The sequence below is a fragment of the Syngnathoides biaculeatus genome, chromosome 10, assembly GCF_019802595.1.
Source record: "Syngnathoides biaculeatus isolate LvHL_M chromosome 10, ASM1980259v1, whole genome shotgun sequence".
Lineage (NCBI taxonomy): Eukaryota > Metazoa > Chordata > Actinopteri > Syngnathiformes > Syngnathidae > Syngnathoides > Syngnathoides biaculeatus.
The window spans coordinates 3,494,017-3,516,675 of NC_084649.1; the positions used below are offsets into that span (position 1 = coordinate 3,494,017).

Here is a 22,659-nt window from a genome sequence, read left to right on the forward strand (position 1 = left end):
AACAGAACTTTGTTTCTGTCATAAGGAAGGAATTAGTTTGGCATCTTACACATTTGCTCGTTTTCTTGCACCAACTCCTGATCTTTGAACATCTAGCGAGGAGCCTCCAGGCACCATGAGCTCACTGCATAACATCTGACTGACTGATCAAAACGCATGTGTCATTAAGAAAGCCAAGTCGAAAATACAACAACACATCCAACATTAGGAACCAGTGAACCTTTAGAGGGGAAAAGCGGCTGATCGTGGGTGTGTGGGTGCGTGTGCACGTTTTGTACGGAGTGACATGGTATGATTCATCAGTGGCAAGATAAATAAAATCTCTTGCCTTTTCGACTTCGGCTTTTCCATTTCCATTCATGCATTTCATTTTATGTGTACAGATAACACTTTTAACATGTTTAAAAGATCACCCATCCCAATCAAAGGTTTTATACAGTCGAGAATATTCTTCCCTACGGACTTTCAGGGTTTAATTGAGTAGAGGCTTAATATTTCTTTGTGAGTGTGTGTGTGCCTGTGTTGTTGAAGCAATGTGCAAGGGATGATATTGACTCACTCACTCCATCACACATGGTCACAAGCGACCAAACAAGGTGAGCATCAGCGGAACATGGAACATCGAAGACGACGTAGCGCTCCAGCTCGCAAGCGCTGACTGTCAGAGATTAAAGAAGATGTCAGCTGCAGTTTATCGTGAAAGCTTAGGTGAAGACAGCATTCTCAGATGGAATATTCTCCTACTAGTAACGTTGTCATAGTATCTTAGATCTGTCAGAAAACCAAGCAGGTGACTCAGCAATTGAAATGTGTCATAAATAACAGGTACAATACAAGATAAATCATTGCTTGAATTGCATCAGATTAACATCATTATGAATAAACTAATCAGATATTATTTAACATAAACTAACGACCTAATCCATTGTGATTTGAACTAGATAGGTCAAAGTGTTTAAACTACCGTTAAGATCATGATATTGTACATTTAATTTTGATTACGCAGACCAAGTATGCCTAAACACAAAACCATTAAGCATTATTGGGAGCACATCTTTGAGAAAATGACTGCATAATAATCTAGGGATTTAAAAATCAGTCTGATGAAAATGTCCTGGGTGTTCATGGAGACCATCCACTCATCTTGCTGATGCTGAACTTGATGAACTTTTAATTGATGTGGTTTCGCAAGTCCTTTTGTCAAGGCAACAGACACACGCCTCTCCTCTGATGGACCTGTTTTCCTGACTGGCTTCAGATTGCTTTACAGGAGGCCTTAAGTACCATGTAGTTAGTTTCATGTGTCATATAAAATCTGGCCAGGCACGACGACGCCTGCAACTAAAACCTTAAGTGCATCCACAGGAATTACTCATCAGCTTTGCACTTCCGTCTTAAGGAAGGAGGAGAAATTCAATCAGTACCATCTTGACACACCGAAGCTGCGGTGCACGCTGCCGCTCTGAGTGGTCTTTGAGAACACTTGGCAAACAGGCTACGATCAGGCTTGTGTCTCTCAAATGGGTGGTTCTCAACTCATTCAACCTGTGATGCTTTGATTGAAATACCCTTGTGAGGCTATTCGCTTTTATTCACTGATTTGCTTATTTGAAAGAAATGTCTGATGTGTATCTGACACAAATTCCCTATGCACTTGGAACATCCTCACAAAACAATTGGCCCACTTTGCGTTCCAACCTTCATCAGTAACCACATCTTGGGAACTGTAACAAAGCAATCTGTTAAACAAATAAATAATCAGATTGGGCACCGCAATTATATGTCTTTTCCATTCGTACATTCAAATATGACAAGTAAAACATTTGGCCATTTTGTCCACTAGATACAACACGAAGGCCAAGAAAGATGAAGCTGATCGCTGTGAAATGTGTGAAATGGGCCAAAAGCGTTAGAGCTATAGGATAGTTTTGTGACTGGCTTTACACACTTTCTCCAGGCTCTCACTGGTCAATACAGTAGGCCAATTTATTAGGACACACAAACACACATATATCACAACTTATAAAAACAGCACACCAAAGGCTCGAGATTTTTCTCGCTCGATTCCTGCTTCACCAAAAGAAGACAATGTCACAGTTGTCCTCAGTTACAAGGTAATTTACACGTTCTACCTTCAGGCTGCCCCGCAAACTAGTATTGTTCAAGATGTGTCATTGGCGCACATCAAATGTTATACTAAAGACCATTTTCTATTGTTCAAGATGTTTTTCTTTTCTCAGATATGCAAAACAGGTGTAGTGGTATATACGCCTGACTTTGGTGCGGGCAGCATGGGATTGATTCCCGCTCAGTGACGATGTCAATATCTCCCTTGCGACTGCCTGGCGACCAGTTTAGGGTGTAGTCCGCCTTTCACCCGAAACTAGCTGGGATAGGCACCAGCTCTCCCGTGACCCTCATGAGGATAAGTGGCTTTCATATGCATCACAACACAAACATATCTCATTTGGCATTACTGCTGTTTAGCATCCACTGATTAGAGTGGTGTCAATTTTTTGTGTTTGCTAAATCCTGGTGAGGAAAAAAAAATCATATTAATAGAGAATGCAAAAGAGAATTTTAAAACATCTTGATTTTAAATAAAACAAAAACAGGCTTTCTGTCACCATGATGATATTTTCATTGCTAATGCTCACTGTATTCAACTTTATATGAGCTAAGTCTGAACCAAGATTCAAATCCAAAGCATGACTCAAAACTGAACCAAAAAGATAATTTGACTTGGAGAGGGAAAAACCCCTTCTTGCCACACTGTTGAATGTTCTCAACCTGAAATGCAGACACTGCCGTCAAAAAAAATTTACAAATATATTGTGCAAACATAATTAACAGGATATACTGTATATACACAAACTCCAGGTATGTTAAGTACAAGATTAAAGGACAGGAAAATAGAGGAATTATAAATGTTTACTAACTGTAGATATATACATTTTAGAACAATTGTAAGACACTATAAAGAGTAAACTGCATCAGTTCTTTCAGCACAGTATTTGTGTTTATCCAGTTGTCCGCCAAGGTGAGAAGCAGCAGTGTTGTGTACCAGTGGGCGACAAGCAGACCAGGTGGCAGCGATATAGGCCAGTTCCCCAGGCTGTTGTGTGTCTTGTATAGTGCTTGTTTCCATATGGCTGAGCGTCTTGCTCTTGTGGTTGCCTCCCCACTAGACCGGTTTTTCAAGCGCCGACTGGGATAACATTCATTCTACAACTCTTGGCATATGGAAGATGTTATAAAGTTAGTTTTTCATAGATATGATGAGACTCACCCTTACGCTTGCCACCTATGCACCTGGTGACATGGATTGGCCAGTAGATAAAAGCAAGTAGGATTGTTGACGGTTTTGCCCGATCTGAAAATGACCTATTGCTTTTCACACTTTGACATCTACATTCCTGCAGATAGACATAATGAAGCAGTCAGCACATTAAAGAGCCACGGAAACGCCCAAGTGTCCGATAAATTGCAACATGACCAATTCATTCTAGGTGTCATTGGAGCAGTCATTTCAAGTTGATTTTTGTGTGTGCAGAACAAGAGAAGTATTATGTGGAATTCATTCACTTTGGATGTGGACATACACAATATTTTAAATCACCTGGTTTCAGTTTAGAAAAAAATCTATAAAAAATATTTTCAAATGCTTGATGATAAGAAAAATGTACACGACACCTCCCATATGAGCCCTACAGGGACCGAATAGCCCGTAATTATGGAATCCAGTACACCATCACCAAACACTCTTTCCAAGTCCACAAAGCACGTGTGCTCCTTGTACCCTCCAGAATACTGCCAATGTTGTAGATCCGGTCCACTCTTTTACAAACCAAAAACTTCATATTCCAGGACAAAAAAACTTTTATTTCAATCCAACCTACTGCTAAAAGTGTGAATTTATCAAGTATTTTATCATTTTAAACTGGTCACATTTTGTAAATTTTATCCTTTTAGGTATACAGTTATTTAACCACTTCATAAGTCATTCGTTGTCATTGTTGTCTGCTTTCCCTGCTGATTTTTGTGCCAGAGGGAGATACACCCAGGACTGGAGGTATTCACACCTACCGACAAATTTATTTTTTGTTTCTGTTGAATCTAATATCTATGTTTTTGGAATGTGGGAGGAAAACAGAGTACATGCAGAAAACCCAAGAATGGGGAGAACCCCCAACCTTAGTACTGTGGGGGAGTTTCACTAACCACTTGTTCCATGCCACTTTCCTGTTTATAAGTACGGTATAAGTAAATTCCTCAAACTGCAGAAATCATGTAATTTTTGTCTGTGGTTTCCCACTGGGAGCAATTATTGTCGTGTTTAGAATCTACATTTTCGCAAACATAACCAACATAATCTGATATTATATACTAGGTATATGATATACACTGTTGGTATTATACAGTATATTATACAGTTTATTATATATAAAATACATTATGTGTTAAAAATGTGCATAATGTGATAGTGACCTGCAGTCATATTTTTCACATGAACATTTATACCTACTATGCTACTGTATTTCAGTGTTGGTCATGATGCTGGTATTTGGAACGCTCAGATATTTTTTACATATTACCACAAGTGACGGTCCTCAGCATACAGTGTAGCCATGTGCTTACAAACAGTGACATTGTCCTTCACTACATGTGTCCAGACATGTCTGTGACTATCTAAGCGACAAAAAAGTTCAGTTTCATGCTGTATTTTCCCTTCTATTTGTCCCTCAGATCCGCAGTAGAAGAGTGCCACCCTCACAGTCATCCGCTATATGGTCATGGTGTTTGCAAGTGGCCTGGATGTGAAGCGGTGTTCGATGATTTCCATTCCTTCTTGAAGTAAGTAAAAGGCATACTTAGCTCCAGCTCTATCCTACATTTCAAGTGTGTGTCCTTGCTTATGATCGATTACACATTTTGTGACAGCATCCACACAAATGCACTGTAACAAAAGCTAGTTGTTATTCCTGAGTGGGTGCCTGGGACAGTCCTCTTTTGACAAGGGTACGGAGCCCGAGTCTCACTTGGAGGACGCCATGGGCCTCTAATTCCTGTGATAAGTGCAGTTCCCATGGTGATGGGGACCATTTTTCCCAAACAAACAACCGTAGGATGTTTATCCGTAGCTGGCCACACTTTGGGCGCACTGCATGTTTGCCCTTGTCATCAGACCATGGGGATTTGTTGTTTGTCTTTGACTGCTTGCCTTGCTTTGTGGTCTTTCTTTTACACTTTGTATGTCTTACATTTAGTCCTTTTTTGCTTCACACGTTTTCAGCATTTAATGGTTGTCCACTCCATCCCTGAATTTTTTGCCAACATTTAACCTTGTGTGCTTGTAGCACTTTATCTTGGCCAGAAAAACCTGCTTTGAAATTACAACTCAGAGGAACAGATTAGACCCTGATCAGCCAGGCCCAGACCATTGTCATTTTACATCGTGACTCCCTGCCTGAGACCCCCAGGTTTGCTTATCAACCTGGTGTGCAATGTGCTCGTGTTAATCCAGCTCACAACAGCACCATGGTTACGGAGAGGATGAAAACATCTGCCGTGTGGCAGCAGATCAATGGCTCGCTGTCACCCCGGATTAGTCTCACTTTAAACAAGATATGACACAATTCCATTATCCAAAAACAAGCACTCGTACGGTTCCTCAACAGACACAGGGAGAAAGGTGTCATGCAGGGCACGCTGAGAAACGACAGAAAGTTTGACGCTTTGTCAATATGTTGATCCTCTTTTGATAGTTTGCATAAATTCACTCGTTTTACAGCTTTCATTTGAAGCCCTCGTGACATTTTTGTTTGCTATTAAGAAGTGTACAGTGCAGTTTAAAAAAAAAAAAAGGAAAGCATGGCTTTGTATTTTCATGCAATTGTAATAAACAAGAAACCATGAAAAACACCCAAACACACGGGCATATATTTTGACTTTGGGGTGGGAGGGGTGCCTGTAAATCATTCACTCTTTATTGTATTCTGACATTGCCTCACTCTTTGTTTATAGAAACGAAGGGAATTAAATTCTGGGCACACAGTAGAACTCTCCCTAACAATGTCTGTAAGTGCACTCTGCTTTGTTTTTACAAGTGTTTTTATCATGGCAACATCTTGTTTACTTTAGTTGCCTGCTCAAACTGCTTGGAACATGTTAAGAAAACATTTGGGGAGAGTCTCTACAAAGCTGCCTTTGTCTAACAGTAGGCCAGTGCGCGAGCAGCTCACCAAGGTGTTAACTCCAAAAACCTTAAGCACTTCCACATGAAGCCAAGCAACCGATACTGGAAGCCCTCTGAAAAGAATCAAAATAATGGGGGGGGGGGGGTGAAATGTATTTATTTCACTAAAATAATTTGACGAGTCTCTTTATGGATGGAATAATTATTGAAATATGAAGTATCTATGAGCGTAGCGTGAGCAGAAAACACACACTGCCAACCAGACATGAAGAAAGGTGAGGAGGACTCTAACCTCAATCATATTTCAGCTCCACATGCCAACAGTAACAACTAACACGGTCTGAAATGTTGTTTTAAACTCTGTGCGTATTTATTCAGTTTTAAAGAAAACATGACATACCTATGTCCACTATCTTGATAAACATAAACACAAAGCACCAAATCCCTGTTCCTGTTTTCCTTCTCAACACACAGAGGTGTGTGGTAAGAGCTTGGTGTTTTTTTTTCTGTTGGGGGAGGGGGTGTGGGTGGGGGTCAAGAGCCATGTCCACTGTCCTGTCAGGGATCAGAGCCAGCAAAACACAGCAGTGCCCTCTAGTGCTGCATTGTCTGCAAGCCAAAACCGCATGATTTCCATTCAGTGATTATCCAGGGCAAGATGTGAAATAAAATGTGTAGAATTGCTGATGAATTACAGTCCCATAGCATGTTCTCTTTTAATTAAACAGCTCTAATATGAGTAACATATAGAACAGAAATGTTCAATATGGAAATTCTTATTCAATGAGAGATTTGTTGACATGGGAAAGGGAAAAGGTGGGTCACTCAGTCTAGTTTCTGTTGTCAGTAATTGCAAAGTGACAAAAACTGTCTGCAGTCTAACGAGCGTAGAAATTATTGCAATATTTTGAGTGACTTGCCATTTACTTTCAGAAGTGGCTCCGTTTGAAGTCGAAAAAGTGACACATGCCAACATACGCAGTCTCCCTCGTTGTCAATTCCCCGTACTCGGCGCTTTCGTGTCCAGACAGTTCTCTCCAGGCCGCATTAAGGCCATTTGAATATTTCATTTCCTATTAATTATGCACTGTGACTCTCCATGTCATTAGAAGAAATAAAGTGGAATGTAACAAAGGATGAAAAGAAGCAGGGCATATGTCGCCTATGAACAGGGACATTTCAAAGCTGCTCACGTAGGCTGTCCTTCATTGAAAATTCAGTCTATGCCAGTCAATTGAACTTGAAGCTTCTATACCTGTTATATTTTCTTTGAAAATGTCAATGTACAGAGATATTTGCCACCTTCATTTACAGACCTACTTAAGTTGAATAGTTGATTTGACTGAAACTAACAGAAAGCTCATAGAAGTCTGTCTATAGTCATTTACAATGCTGTTATAATTAGCTTAATTCATTGCATCAAGACAAGAATTAATAAGTGCTGGATGGATGTCAGTAATTTTAAAGACAGTTTTAAAAATGCTATCTCATAATGTCCTTATGTGGTATTAAAAGCAAAAATGTGATGCATTAAATGGATGCATGGCTAACCCTCAGTTTGGCGTCACTGACTATTTTAGATTTGCTATGAATAACAGAAAAAACTGCATTGATAAAGCCAGCCGCTTTCCGCACCTTGCTGTCGTCGCCCGCTGCCGGCGTGTGCGCTGCAACACAAGCCTGGTGACAGTGACCTACATGGTCACTGAAGATGTGATATAATTTATGATATATATATAATATATTGGATCCATTAGTGAGCATAATGAAGTAGTGAAATGAAAGGGTATTTGTGAAATCAGTTCAAACATCCTGCTCGGATTATGATTAAATGATTAATGAAATGCCCCTGCATAAGCATTTTCAAACAGTAATTCATGCGGTGGCTGATAAAATTCCTCCAATCATATTTCCTTCACTCGTGAACCTTATCTGCACCATTTTATATGAATCACAGGGGGTGGGGGGGGGAACCTTGTCTGGAGCCTGCCGAGCTACTTATTTAGATTAGTTGTAAAAGTAGGAGCAAAGAGAATATATTTTCCTGTATAAAATGATCACATATAATTATATCCATAACTCAAGTTTGTGACAGATCCCATTTCTTCTGTTTGCATGGGTTTTATTTAGAATATTTACATATACATTTTAATTATACAAATAAGGGGTAAAACACAGATATGTATGCAAATACAAATCTACCGGATTCAGAATACCATACAAAGCAAACCTACAGTTCTTCAGTCATTAAACCCATCTTCCATAAAATATGGACGAGCATCCTTCCGTGCTAAAAGTATTTCTTTGCGCCAGACACTGGATATTTGAGTACATAGTATTCTCTTGCACTCTACCTAGTAAGATAGCATCATTAAAACGGATTTCACTGGACGGTTTCTGACATCACACAATGAGTTGCAGCAAGTGAAAGTGACACTTGATTTTTTTTTTTTTTTTTTTTTTTTTGAGTGTGTGTTTTCTGCTTTTTGTGTTTCAGACATCTTAACAATGAGCACGCTTTGGATGACAGGAGCACCGCCCAGTGTCGAGTGCAAATGCAGGTCGTTCAACAGCTGGAGCTGCAGGTATTGTCTCGGCTTTTGTTTTGGACCAAATATTTATCTCGTCTTCTCCTGACAAACGCTTTTGCGTCTCAAACCCTCAACCCACCCCGTCCCCCCCATCCGACATCAACTACAAGGTCACCCAGAGAGGCCGAATGATATACAGTACAGTATATGTGTACATCTGCTAGTAACCAGCCATGGAAAATGTTTTGAATGCATGACAGCTAGAAAAAATATATATGATGACCTTAGAGCTCAGTAGAGAACATAATTACATTTTATGTATTACTGGGTTTAAACGTCACTTATGACTAATTATTTTGCCCCCACAATAAAAATGCGAAATCTCTCGTAAAGGGGTGATACAAACTCTGTTAAATTATGAGAACTAATAGAAGTAACTCTCTATATTGTTATTTATTACGTCATCTGCTACAAGCAGTCTTTTTTTTAGTTTAGTTTTTGGAAGAAGTAAATGTCTCCATAAAAATGAGATGATAATACAGTATCACTAACATTGTCTTTTTTAGAGGGACTTAAAAAAGTAAACTATACTAATGAGAATTTAAAAAAATTGTTTATTGGAATGCCAAAATTGTCAAGTGTACATCTTGAAATGAGACCTGTACTTTAGATAGCATGCAGGCATATTCAATTCTGGTTGTAAGCTTTGTTGTTTTGCAGCCTCGTTTTGTTTCCTTCCTGCTTGATTAATATTCGGATAGATGAGTGAACATTAATCAGACCCACAGACACACTTGTTTTGCTTGTTGTTGACAGTGAGAAAAAAACAGTATATTTGTCGATGATATTATCAGGTTGTAAAATGTATTTTCATAACAAATAATTGTGCTTTGTCCAGAGTCAAACAAATACTGATTTGTCAGTGTGACAATAAAGTGTTTGTGCCGAGTAAAAAAAAAAAAGGAAAGAAAGTCATGTGCGCTCCTCCTTTGCAGCTAGCGAAAGACAAAGAGCGTCTGCAAGCAATGATGACACACCTTCATGTCAAATCTACAGAGCCCAAAGCCACCCCGCAACCGGTGAGCGAGCCCATCATGCATCTCGTGTTGTCCCTCCCCCATTCCTTTGTTTGTCATAATTGGCACACATGTATCCATTAATCTGTCCCTGTGTCCTCTTATTTTATCTACTAAATAAAAACAGCTGTTGTCTCCAGGGAGGCAGGATATATTGTTGGGACCACTTCTGCAGAAATTCAAGATTCAATTTGGTCTCGGAGATAAAGTGCATGCAAACAGCTTCGGCGTAGTAACTGAACAGAAGCGCTGCTTCTTTGGCCGGCGACATCATTGTTGTCATTATTATTGTTGATTATTAAAGCTAAATAATTGACATCCCTACCGTTGTCATTTTTAAAGCATCTTAAAAGGCATGTTACTTAACATACCGCTCCATGAAACTAAATAACAATAACTTTTACAAAAAATAATGTTAACAAAGTTAACAATAATCTGATATTAAATACATTTAAAATTATGAACTAATGAACTGAGTTAAAAATATGAAACTATGCATTACATATATTGCAAAATAAGATTACATATTAAAAAATAAACTCTTACATAATAGATGATGCAATAGAATAATGTTTCTATATATTAGATATTGATGTAGAATAAATTACATATACTGTTTTACAAAAAGGATGACCGTGACCCATTCATTGAAGTTACTAACTACATTTATTTATCACATGCCAAATGCCATAAAGTCTAAACCTCATCATACAGAGACAAGAGCTTAACACTTGGCATTTTAAGGGGATGGGCTATTCTGTCATGCCAGGGACCATGTATCTGTCTGAATGACAGCTCTTTTTATCGCTCCAAGAGCCAAAGATCATCGCGCACACCCACACGTACATAAATGCACAAAACACATGCAGGAGTCCTGTCTCTCATCACGCTGCGAAGCTTGGATCATTTATTTACAGGGGCCTATTGATGTGCGCAGGCGACATGTGCACTTGTCTCTGCAGTCACAGTCAACATCTCGTGCCTGGAGACATAAAAGGAAAACAACAAAAGACTGTCTGTTAAAGCTGTCCCTGTGTCACATGCTGATTGTGTAGATTAGAGTGCAAAAAAGTGGACTTTGACATAGGGAGATTTGTATATGAAAAGTGGTTGAGGCGGCAGATAGTATCTTGAGTTGGTCCCTCCCTGCAGCCTGTGAGAAAGGCTGTGTCAGAACTTAACAAGAGCGCACTCAAGGGAAGCTTGGATTTGGATGCAAATTAAGAGACGTCTTTTATAAAAGTTGTTTAGTGTGCCAGGGTAATCTGGTGTCAAGTGCTATTCTATGATACATACCTGGATGTCTTGCTTGACTGGGTGACTGGTGAATTGACACTTGTGAAGGAGCGTAACGCCCAATGAAAACCTTACGAGTAAAGGTTCAATGAATGCAACCACATCTCCCAGGAATTTCTTGTTACACATTTCTCTGCTGTTGCATAAAAGAAAAAAACATATTTAAGTATCCATTGCCGCAGTAGAATAGCAAAATGTAACGTTTGCATTTAGTTGTGATTAATGCTATCTGATAGGGTGCGTGTGAAACATCAAATGACTAGGATTCATTTTATTGTCGTAAAATGGATGCGGTGGGGGTTAAAAACAAATGTGTGGCATTACCAATACGTGTGTGTGCCTCCGCTCGGTGTCACTAAGCATTCTTGTCAGAAATCTGACCTTTTACGCCATACATAATTGAGGAGGGACTTTTTGTTTATTTTCTTTAGCAGCTTGCCCAGTCAAAGCCAGTATAATTAGATCACCAATTACCATTTAATTAATTTCAGTCTGAAGTCTCATTTTGTCTCTACGCTGGAGCGAGTCCAAATGGTGAGGCAAACAAAGGCCAGGCTATTACCAGCCTGTCTGGCCTATTGTTGCAACCTCTCGGTGTTTATGGCCCGGGAATATGGATGAAACAAGAAACAAAGCTGGCTAATCCTCACCAAGAGAAGTCAACATACTATTGCTAGCATTGCGCAAGTGTGATTTATTTTGTTCATGATTCTCAGTTGCTGTTCTTTTGTAGCTGTTGATGAGGGTGTATAAATATACATTTTCACCCAGATCATATTCGTTCCTATACTTTATGTTCACAATCATGAGATTTTTTGTTCACCTTTTGTTTGCTTTTTGCTTCAGCAGTTTCTTATTAGTGTTTTCTGCAAATTTTAGAGATGGGAGTTTATTTTGGAAATTTAGTTGTTGTCTTTGTGCAAATGAATTAGACCAAGGAGCAATGTGTATGTCCTAAGTTCTCCTGCCAATTAATAGCTGGAGCAAGGGTCCGACTCAAATTTTCCACTTCACTGCTGCTGTAGGATGGACACCTGGCACCCTGAAGCCATGCTCTACCTTTTGAGCGCTCGGCAAAATTGTTTTACCTTGCAGCCATTTGTACTTTGCCCCACCGTCAAACACAGGCCTCAGAGTGCTTCTTACTAATATTACAGAGTCACCTTCCACAGGTCAAATGATAGTGGTCATTCTGAAGGAGAAGTCATTAATCATCAGTTCATCCCCATAACCAGCTTTTATATCTTATATCATTTATATATTTTTTTCTTGTAATTAGCCACATTGGAATCTTTAAGAATTACACGTCTGCATTTGTCTGTGCTCTTCGAGTCACATTTTGTCTTCCTTTGCGGTCAGCATTCCAGTGTCGTTGCAGTGAAAGGATGAGATTGGGCTGTTTTCAAAAGAGACAAAAGATTAAACAAACTGACCGAAACAGGAAGGTGGAATTGGCTGAGTACTGAGAAGCAGGAGGGTGGGGGGCTGTCGTGGTATTCCTATCAGTTTATCCAAGCCTTTAATGCTTCATTATGGTTCATCTTTGTGGGTAAGAAGTTTTGATCATTTGACCTCATATCAGTTTTGTTTTGTTTTTTGTGCTGTATCCCGCAGCTCAACTTGGTGTCCAACATTACATTGTCAAAGTCTGCCCCTCCTGAAACCTCTCCTCCACTGAGTCTGCCTCAGACCCCCACCACGCCCACTGCGCCACTCACCCCCCTGTCTCAGACTCATTCTGTCATCACAGCCAACAACCTCCACAGCATGGGCCCCATGCGACGGCGTTACTCTGAAAAATACAACATGCCCATCTCTCCAGGTAATCAAAAGTAGTCTTTGTTTGCATGGTGCTGCACTGCCTTGCTCAAAGGTTGGCCATGACAACAGTGCAATAAAGCTCATCATTTATGGTACAAGAACGGCTTTTTTTTTGTCATTGCAGATCTCAGTCAGAACAAAGAATTTTACATGAATGCAGACGTTAGACCACCTTTCACGTACGCCTCGTTAATAAGACAGGTAATGTTCTACTTGAGCCACACTATTTTCTATTCTGGAACCACTCAGGGCCTGGTTTCCTGAAGGTTTGCGCATGGAAAAACGGGTGCAAAATTGATTGGTCACTTAAATGGACAAAGATGAATGTAGCTGCCAACTGCGCTAAATTACCACAAAGTTCATATTGCACATTCTGGGAAGAATGGTGACTACAAATAGACTAATTTAACATGCATCATGTGATTCTTTTTTTTTAAATCATGTAGCCATGAAGAGAAGGCCCAGGCAAAATGGGAGGATTTTTCAGTCTTGTAGGCTTGGAAAAGAAAGTTGAATAACTAAATCGGCAGATTTCTTGCCTCGAAGCACTGCCGCGACCCCCCCTCCCAAAAAAAAAAAAAAAATCAGTTTTCGCCAGAAATAACTTTTCTCACATTTTTTTTGCAGGCAGACATTGCCAAACGTCTGAAGGTCTCTTTTTTTGACACCATTACATGTGTGAAGTACATAAAATGGTAATCCTATAGTGCTAATCCTAATCATGAACGCTAAATGTTTAGCAAAGGCCGATTTTGTTATCTCAGATTTTGTGCATAGTTTCTACATAAACTCAGCCAACATACGCACGGTGTTAAAAGTCTAGCACTGAGAAATTTGAATAAATGTTAACACATGTTAGTAAGGGTGGCAATTACTCGAGTACTCAATGAAGAAACTATTAGGATAATTGATTCTGAAAAGATTTGATTGTGACAGCCGTCTACTCTAGTAAGCATTTTTGAAAATGTCAGAAACACAAATTATCATATTTCATTTCATTCTAATTTATATGTTTATTCCCATTTATTTAATTTGTGGCTTCACCACAATATTCTGAGTGACAGATTTCTTTTTTGTTACTCTGGGATATGCTTCCACTATTACATGCAACTCCATCACTTAAAACTTCATTTTGCGCTTGCAGTGAAAATACGTCAGTCTCCACCACTTTTACAGCAGTTGCCAACATAACATGCAAACATGCAATCTGTTCAAGTGAGTGGTCACACAGTAGAGTGCCGGCTATTTGGAACAGTACCAAAAGATCGCAACGTTAGTAAATCAATTGCAACACGCTCACCAACAGCGCACCCAATCTGTTAGCATGAGCACGTAATTTAGCGCCTGCTAGTTGGAATCTTAGTCCTTGTAATTCATGTGCGACGTGCCCACCAGCAAAGGGCGCAATCTGTCAGCGTGAATGCCCGCTAGTTGGAATTTTACTGCAGTACATTAGGCCTCAATGTCAACAGTAATTTAAATTCAGGTATTTAGGGAACGTCTTCGCTTGTCTGTCTTCCTTGTTAAATTTGATTGGTTGAAGACAGTAATTGATTATTCATCCTCAAATGATTACATGCATATGAGATTGAACAGAAAATGCAGATGAAAATTTCGTTTGATTAGGCATTTCAGTGATTGCAACCAAATTCATTTCACACAACAGTAGGGATGAACCTGTTTTAAAAATGCCAGTCAATTATCGCTGCGTCCCAGTAATCTGGGATGTTAGGAATTAATCTGAGCTGGCCATAATTGCTGCTCTGTAATCTGCCTGAGAAATGTTTTCGCCTGCCCTTCATGTAAACCTACAGGAGAAAATGTATTCAAATCTGCCATTTGAATGAAAACTGTTAGGGGCCTTCCATAAACAGGCAGTACACTCTGCGCTTCTGTCCTCTTGTCTGTTTCTCTCGTGAGAACGCACACACACAAAAACTGCCTGCCCTTCTTCTTGTGATTTATGTATCACTTTGTGAAGGAAGCAACATTTGAAATATTTGTTTCTGTCACTGTTCCTCATCCAGGCGATCCTCGAATCTCCAGAAAAGCAGCTAACACTAAACGAAATCTACAACTGGTTCACAAGAATGTTTGCATATTTTAGACGCAATGCAGCAACGTGGAAGGTAATGTTTCCATTTATCAATTGGCTTATTCAACCTGCACGTGACATATTCCAACAATTAAATAATGTCCAAGAATGATTTATTTACAAAGGATCCTTACTTCTACCAAATGCATGCTATAACCATCATTATTCTGTTCAAATGAACCACAAGCAATCTTTGTTGGGATGATCTGTTGGTGGGTGGTTTCACTCCACTTTCCACTAAACCACAAATGAGCTCACAAATGCACAATTCAAAACAAAATAAACAACTTAAAAAAAAAACCTGACCGGGATAAAAAGCAAAATATGAGCGGGAGAGCAAATTAAGAACTGAAACTTTGATGAGCCGTCACAAACCGCTGGATGCGACTGAAACACTCAACGGTCTCATGTGCACACACAGACACACATTCTTTTCCAATGACCCTTTTCCTCATTCTCTATGAGACATATACTGCATTTCACTACTCTCACGAGAAACTAAACTTCTTACTTTTAGTAATCACCAGGTTCAACAGGTCATAATTATGGGTCTTAGCTTATATTTTCAACTGTTGATTGATTTATGAATGACATTGCTTTTTTTTACCTTCACCTTCCAACTGATACTGTAGATTTTTGTGGGTTTTTTTGTCTGATATATATAACATAAATAAAGCCGTGACATTGACATTAATTATTGCCACAGACAATGAAATTTTATTTAGCACCGATGTTGAAATTAGAATTTCGATTTTGCGTGACTTTGATGTGCGGTTTTATTGGTATCTTTTTGCAATGAAATGTTCCTCATGCAGCGATGTTTCACTGATAGCACTTTTTTTTTCTCTTTGTTTTTACACCAACTGCAGAATGCAGTCCGGCATAATCTTAGTCTACACAAGTGTTTTGTGCGAGTAGAAAACGTAAAAGGGGCTGTGTGGACAGTGGACGAAATAGAGTTCCAAAAGAGACGGCCTCAAAAGATCAGTGGGTAGGTTTGTTCGTTTGAGTTCACTGATGGGAAGAGGCTGCTGCTGCTGCTACTCCATCTCATTGTCTTTGTGCCATATCGTCCAAAGTCCCTGCTTGCTTTGGCGTGCTTCCCCTACATGCTCTCAGAAGCCTTTTGGTGATGCCTCATAACCCACAATGGCTTTGGCTTATTTTCATTGTGATCCTCACCCTCTCCCTTCCTCCCTGTGTTTGTGTGTCCGTTGTCCGTCCTCCTCACACACTGCATCTGCATCTGGCTGCCCCCCGCTGGTTCGCTTTCCCAGGGTGCCGTTCGCACCAACCTTTCCCTGCATAAGTGCTTTGTGAGAGTAGAGGATGAATTTGGGTCCTATTGGACTGTTGATGATGAGGAGTTTAAGCACGGCCGACACGTACAGCGAGGCCGTCCTCGGAAATACGCCGTTGATGAGAACTTCGACGAGTAAGAACTTCCGCCTGTCCCTCCGCAAACACCAGAGCCAAAGCACTGTACACCCACTGTCACCCCCACCAGTGCATGCTCCCCCTTCAGTGTCGCCACCATGCAGTGATCCATCATCCTTTTGTCTTCACTTTAAACCTGCATCCCCATGCATTTAACATGTTGAAAAAGAGTTTGTCATACTGTAAAGATAGATCATCACCAGTAAATGTTTTGCTCACATGCCACCTTGATTTTTTTTTTTTAAATTGAATATATTAGCAAACATGATACTGTAGCTGAGAAATGTATGGAAGGTGAGACATATGCCCGCATCTGTAATTACATTTTTCTGTTTGCAGAAGTCCAGCATTGGTGAAGAATATTCAGACAAGCTTGGGCTATGGGCCGACCCTTTCCGCTGCATTCCAGGTGAAAATAGGAGTCTTAAACTGCCTCCGGGAAGTAATCCAAATGTAAAAAAAAAGATGAAAACATCCCTCTCCATTTGATTTTCTCAGTCCCCTAAAGTCATAGGTAGATGTATTTGTATAAAAAGAGTGATGGGCAACTGAGTACGTGCTGAAAACTCTCTTCCATTCCACATTTAATGCTTCGGGCCTGCCTGCCTTTCAGGCTTCAATGGCGGAGAACAACATACCTCTATACACAACTGCTTCCATTGGAAGTCCCACCCTCAACTCCTTGGCAAACGCCATCCGTGAAGAAATGAATGGAGCGATGGACCATGGAAACAGCAACGACAGTGACAGCAGCCCAGGACGCTCACCACTGGCAGCTATGTGAGTGAAATACACTATCTCTCTGACAGTCTGAAGAGGAAAAATGTTTTTTTCAGGGAAAATCGGTCTATTCCATCCATGCCTGCTATATAGGAATGAAAACTCAACATATAACTTGATGAAAAGGGAAGAAGCAGTGTGTATGAAGGCAGTAATTGTAGGAATGATATGGCCCCGTCACACCATGACTTTCTAGTCAGCGTTGGTAGTAGCCGGGATAGCTCCAGAGGAGCGTTGTTTGAACGCTAGTGAACGTCAATGATCGCTGGGAATCGGCGGAGAACACCGGTCCGGAAAAAAAAGTTTTGAACATGCATAAAAGTTCTCACCGAGACCAGCGTTCATCAACGTTTAATTTTAAACGCTGCAGAATGTTCAAAACATTCATGGAATGTTTTACTAAGGTTCGCCGAGCGTTGCACGCGTTTGGCTATCGTTAGTCAGTCGTAACTCTAGCTTTACTTGGTTGTTACTTAATCGTTTGCTTTGCAGTGAACGACTCACTGGCGCCCTGTCAACGACCACTGAACGATCCCCTAGCGCACACAGCGTCTAACTAAAGTCAAGCGAACGTCGTTTGGAATACATTGAGCGTCATTCGTGCGTTTCCCGAACGGCCATGCATATGGGTATATAAACCGATGCTTTGTAAGCAAGGTCCATTTAATATTAAGCTACAGTAGAGAGCACCTACTACGGAAGATCCAGAAAGCAGCAGTTCGTTTTCGTGGAAAAACTCCACCAGACTATCATCAACAGCCCGGTCCAGGATCCTGCAATCCTTTCTCTGCTTCTTTTGTCTCTTTGTCGGACTGTCCTCACTGGGGTTTGCAAGGTGTTTAGGGTCCCCAGGGGGTGTCACATGGTGCGTGACTTCGCGGACGTGCTCTTCCTCATGCTGTTGTTTTTCCTCCAAACACATTGCTCGTGATGAAAGAGGCTTAGCTTTCTTACTAGCAGCGCTAGTTGCTGAAGTCCGCGCCCTAACTTTTTTTCTTCTCGGCGGAATGATGCTCACTGTTCTAACTCACGACAACATCTGAAGTGACTATGAACTTTCCAACGTTTTAGTTCCGGTTCCACTGTAAAAATTACAGCAAAACGCTTTTCTGTCGTTATTCACCCATTGGTCACACGCTCAACACGCTCGTCTTACGTTGACAAATCGCTCGTCGCGCCCCGATGACGCGTTTGCACACGCTAATGGTTTTTAGGGGTATCTTATTTGGTCGCTGTTACACGCTTTTCATGCGTTAGACACACGTTAAGTCATGCGTTAGACACACATTAATCACATGCCAGATGTGTCATCCGCGTTTGAGAACGCTCAAAAATAGAACGATAACCAGAACATCATGGTGTGACAGAGCCTATACCAAAAGGCGGATGGGGTCATAACCTACATTGTGGCTGACCTCCCAGTAGAAAAGGAAACTCCGCCTTTGGCAATTGCTTCTGTCTCCAGACCTGCAAGGAAGAAAAGACCAGACCCTTGTTATTTTAGCAAAAGGTTTATAAACTAATTTTTCTGCTTCTTGAAATGAACAAAATTCAGAATTGTGTACACTTTCCAAATTACAGAGCAGAACGGGAGGTAACTGTTGGCTCACACGTGGTGAAACGTGAGCTCCAACATATTCAACAGTGTGGCAGAGGTGCCTAAAGAAAAACAACACGAAGGCAAAATTAGTCTGGGGGACATCATTCAAAGTTCTTATGTTGGAAAGTTGCGGTTGGCCTGCAAACCGCAGTTCCCAATTCACTTGTTGAGTGGGAGTGTCTGCTAAGTTGTTTGAAGCTTAAAATAATACAGCGCGATGCATGCTTTCCAGATGTGAGGGCAGACCGCTTGTGTGCTCCGCGGGAAGACTCAAGGATGCCCTCCTGAAATTATGCTTGCAAACAAAAGAAAACAAAAAAAAAAGAAGAAGGTGTAGCAACCAAGCTCAGGGCCAACTAGAGGAAAGTGCCATCCCTTATCACTGAGAACATACTGTAGCTGTGAGCATGGCTGTGGAACAGGAAAGGCAGAGACAGGATGGGTGTGCTGGCCTAAAGGCAGCCTGCGTCTCCCTTCTGCCCCTCTGCGTCTACCTTTAGGCTGAACATTCTCTGTCTTTTTTTTTCCACAAGTGTACGTTCTTTGTGCAAGTACAAAGCTAGTTTTGTCATTTTTTTAAGCTTCTTATTAGTAAAGTTTGGTTTGGCATTATTTATGCTCACACTACATTTGAAATATGTTTTTTTTTTTCATTGTTAGCCAATTATAAACTCTTTTAAGGAAATGTTTAAACTATTCCTGGTATTCTAACCAACTTAATAGTTATTACTAATAGAAAAATTGAGGTTGATGGCAAAAATGCAAACACCGACATCATTACTTGCTTGGCTCATGTTCATATTTATGGGATGTTGCCATATTTGCTCAATGTGTGAAAGCTAAGCAGAGAAATTAAACAAGAGTGTGTTTCTTAAGTAGACGATTGAGCATCAGGTTTCCAGAGAAGGCTAATTATAATCAAATTGTTGAATCAGCATGCTGTTCAATAGCCTAGTAATAACAATTTCATGTCTGCCTCGCAGCCACAGACTAAGGCCTGAGGCAGCAGCCCTTGTGGGGTTACTTTGATGTAAAAATGATCGAAAAGCTGACTTGACTTTTTCTCCCTTTTGATCACTTACAACCAAACACGTCAGCTTATTAGCATACAGTATGATTGTCGAAGTGCGAGTGGATCAAATCTGGGCATCGGTAACGAAGTTCATGCCATTCAGTGCATTGTCAGTGTGGTTAAATGAGCCTGCCTGGTGCTCGGTGGTGACTCAACAACGGCAGCCTTGCACTGCGCTTTCGAGCAGCGAATCCCCTGCTGCTGCTCCTAATGTTTTTTTTCCTGCTTTCTGCCACAGCTCACTGTCTCCCCTTGTGCTTTATTCCTGCTCTGTTTGTGTAATGAGAAATTTGGCACATCTCATCTCTTTAGTGGCTCTTTTGCCCAGACTGTGAGCTGGAGGGGGGGTGCTCGTGTTTTTGCCTTGTTTACAAGTGACAGCATTATTATTCTCATAAGGGCTGCGTTTCTTATCGGAAAGTTGTGCCGAGCGTGCTGCTGCTCTCCTTTGCACGCCTTCCCTGCCAGCACTTTTCTTCCCTTATTGACACTCGCTTGAAAATAAGCATTAATTGTGGAGTTTAAAGCGCGCCGCGCGGCTGTGTCTCAACGCTGTGTTTGCTTGAAGTTGATTAATGATAGAAGCCGGCTTGGGGTCATCCTCAGGAGACCCGTCTTGCAGGTTGTGCATGTTAACGAGCAGGAAGGGGGAACACACAGCGCAACACTGATCCGTCGCCACCGGAAGGCTGACAACGGCAGCCCACTCACTCCGCAGAGTCCATTCTCTCCTGTTCCCGTCTCATGTGGTTAATCTTCCTCATTTATCAATTCGAAGTGAATACCTTGTTCTCGGTTGCCATGAACATAAAAGCATGGAGCTGCGCCCGCATTGGAATACCACAATAGAAAGCTGAAATTATCTTTGGCTTCAATGGGGCCCCAATGATGCCAGACATTTCTTTTCCTTCCCGCTTCCTTCATTAAAGTCACTGTCAAAGGTTACGACAAAAAGCAAAACATATGCTTCTTTTTTGTCAAATTTGATCAATAACGTTAAAAGGCATGGCCCACTGAGTTTCCTTTTTATAATCAATTTTACTGATAGGAGTGTTTGAATTATTGGCAGTTCCATCCATCTTCTTCTTCGTCTTCTTCTTCTTCTTCTTTTCCTTTCTGCTTGTCCCGATTAGGGGTCGCCACAGCTTGTCATATTTTTCCATCTAAGCCTATCACGGGCATCTTCCTCACTAACACCCACAGTCTTCATGTCCTCCCTCACCACATCCATCAATCTTTTCTTTGGTCTTCCTCTCGCTCTTTTGCCTGGCAGTTCCATCCTTAGAACCCTTCAACCAACATACTCCCTCTCTCGCCTTTGAACATGTCCAAAACATCTAAGTCTGCTCTTGTCTCCAAAACATCCAACTTTGCCTGTCCCTTTAATGAGTTCATTTCTAATCCTGTCCAAACTGTTCACTCCAAGCGAGAACCTCAGCATCTTCATTTCTGCTGCTTCAAGTTCTGCTTCCTTTTTCTTCAGTGCCACCGTCTCTAATCCGTACATCATGGCCGGCCTCACCACTGTTTTATAGACTTTGCTCTTAATCCTAGCGGAGACTCTTCTGTCACATAGAACACCCGACACCTTCCGCCAACTGTTCCACCCCGCTTGGACCCGTTTCTTCACTTCCTTACCACACTCTCCATTGCTCTGTATTGTTGACCCCAAGTATTTGAAGTCATCAACCCTTGCTATATCTTCTCCCTGGAGCTTCACTCTCCCCCCACCGCCCCTCTCATTCATGCACATATACACATGTTTTACTTACAGTCCCACCGCCACCTTAAATGCATGCAGTACCACAGTGCCTCTCTTGGTACTCTGTGTTTCTCTTGGTCTACAAAAACACATTGTAGCTCCTTCTGACCTTCTCTGTACTTTTCCACGAGCATACTTAAAGCAAATAATGCATCTGTGGTACTCTTTCTAGGCATGAAACCATACTGTTGCTCGCATATACTTACTTCTGACTCGAGTTAAGCCTCTACTACTCTTCCCATAACTTCATTGTGTGACTCATCATCTTTATTCCTCTGTAGTTTCCACAGTTCTGAACATCGCCTTTGTTCTTAAAAATGGGAACAAGTACACTTTTCCTCCATTCTTCTGGCATATTCTCTCCCGCTAGTATTGTATTGAATATGATGGTCAAAAACTCCACAGCCACCTCTCCAAATTGCTTCCATACCTCCACTGGTATGTCATCAGGACCAACTGTCTTTCCATTTTTCATCCTCTTCGGTTCCTTTCTTAAGTCCCCCTTACTAATCATTGCCACTTCCTGGTAATTCACGCTTGCCTCTTTTACTCTTCCTTCTCTCTCATTTTCTTCATTCATTAACTTCTCAAAGTACTCTTTCCATCTACTTAGCACACTACTGGCATCAGTCAACGTATTTCCATCGCTATCCTTAATCACCTTTACTTGCTGCACATCCTTCCCATCTCTATCCCACTGTCTGGCCAACGTGTAGACATCCTTTTCTCTTTCTTTCGTGTCCAGTCTGGTGTACAGTAGTCATATGCCTCTTGTTTAGTCTTCATCCCCACTACCTTTACCCTACATCACATCTCAATCTACTCTTTTCAGCTCTCCTCAGTCTTCTCCGTGTCCTTCTTCTTCGCTAAACTCTTTCCTTGAATGACTTCTTGTATTTTGGGGTTCCACCACCACGTTTCCTTCTCCCCTTTCTTACTCGAAGACACCCCAAATACTGTCCTGCCTGCCTCTATGAAAACCTTGGCAGTAGT

At 41.0% G+C, this 22,659-nt stretch overlaps 1 protein-coding gene and 1 long non-coding RNA gene across 14 annotated transcripts in view; one reads left to right on the plus strand and one right to left on the minus strand.

The window, feature by feature from the left end:
- foxp1b (forkhead box P1b) overlaps positions 1–22,659 on the plus strand; it is a 263,881-nt gene that overhangs the window by 232,392 nt on the left and 8,830 nt on the right. For 9 of the 13 annotated variants that reach the window (XM_061831373.1, XM_061831370.1, XM_061831376.1 and 6 more), the window contains 9 exons: positions 4,747–4,854; positions 8,694–8,781; positions 9,723–9,806; positions 12,714–12,921; positions 13,045–13,121; positions 14,948–15,049; positions 16,293–16,450; positions 16,792–16,861; positions 17,066–17,232. In XM_061831373.1, coding sequence (XP_061687357.1) covers positions 4,747–4,854; positions 8,694–8,781; positions 9,723–9,806; positions 12,714–12,921; positions 13,045–13,121; positions 14,948–15,049; positions 16,293–16,450; positions 16,792–16,861; positions 17,066–17,232 — 1,062 coding nt within the window. Of the gene's footprint in view, positions 1–4,746; positions 4,855–8,693; positions 8,782–9,722; positions 9,807–12,713; positions 12,922–13,044; positions 13,122–14,947; positions 15,050–15,884; positions 16,007–16,292; positions 16,451–16,791; positions 16,862–17,065; positions 17,233–22,659 lie in introns of those variants that run through there. The other 4 variants (XM_061831379.1, XM_061831380.1, XM_061831381.1 and 1 more) reach the window with 2 other exon arrangements.
- LOC133506963 (uncharacterized) lies at positions 10,300–19,177 on the minus strand. Its single transcript, XR_009796654.1, has 4 exons — positions 18,636–19,177; positions 17,091–17,262; positions 11,100–11,235; positions 10,300–10,785 (listed from the first exon to the last, which is right to left on the minus strand). It is a non-coding gene; the product is annotated as an uncharacterized LOC133506963 (long non-coding RNA).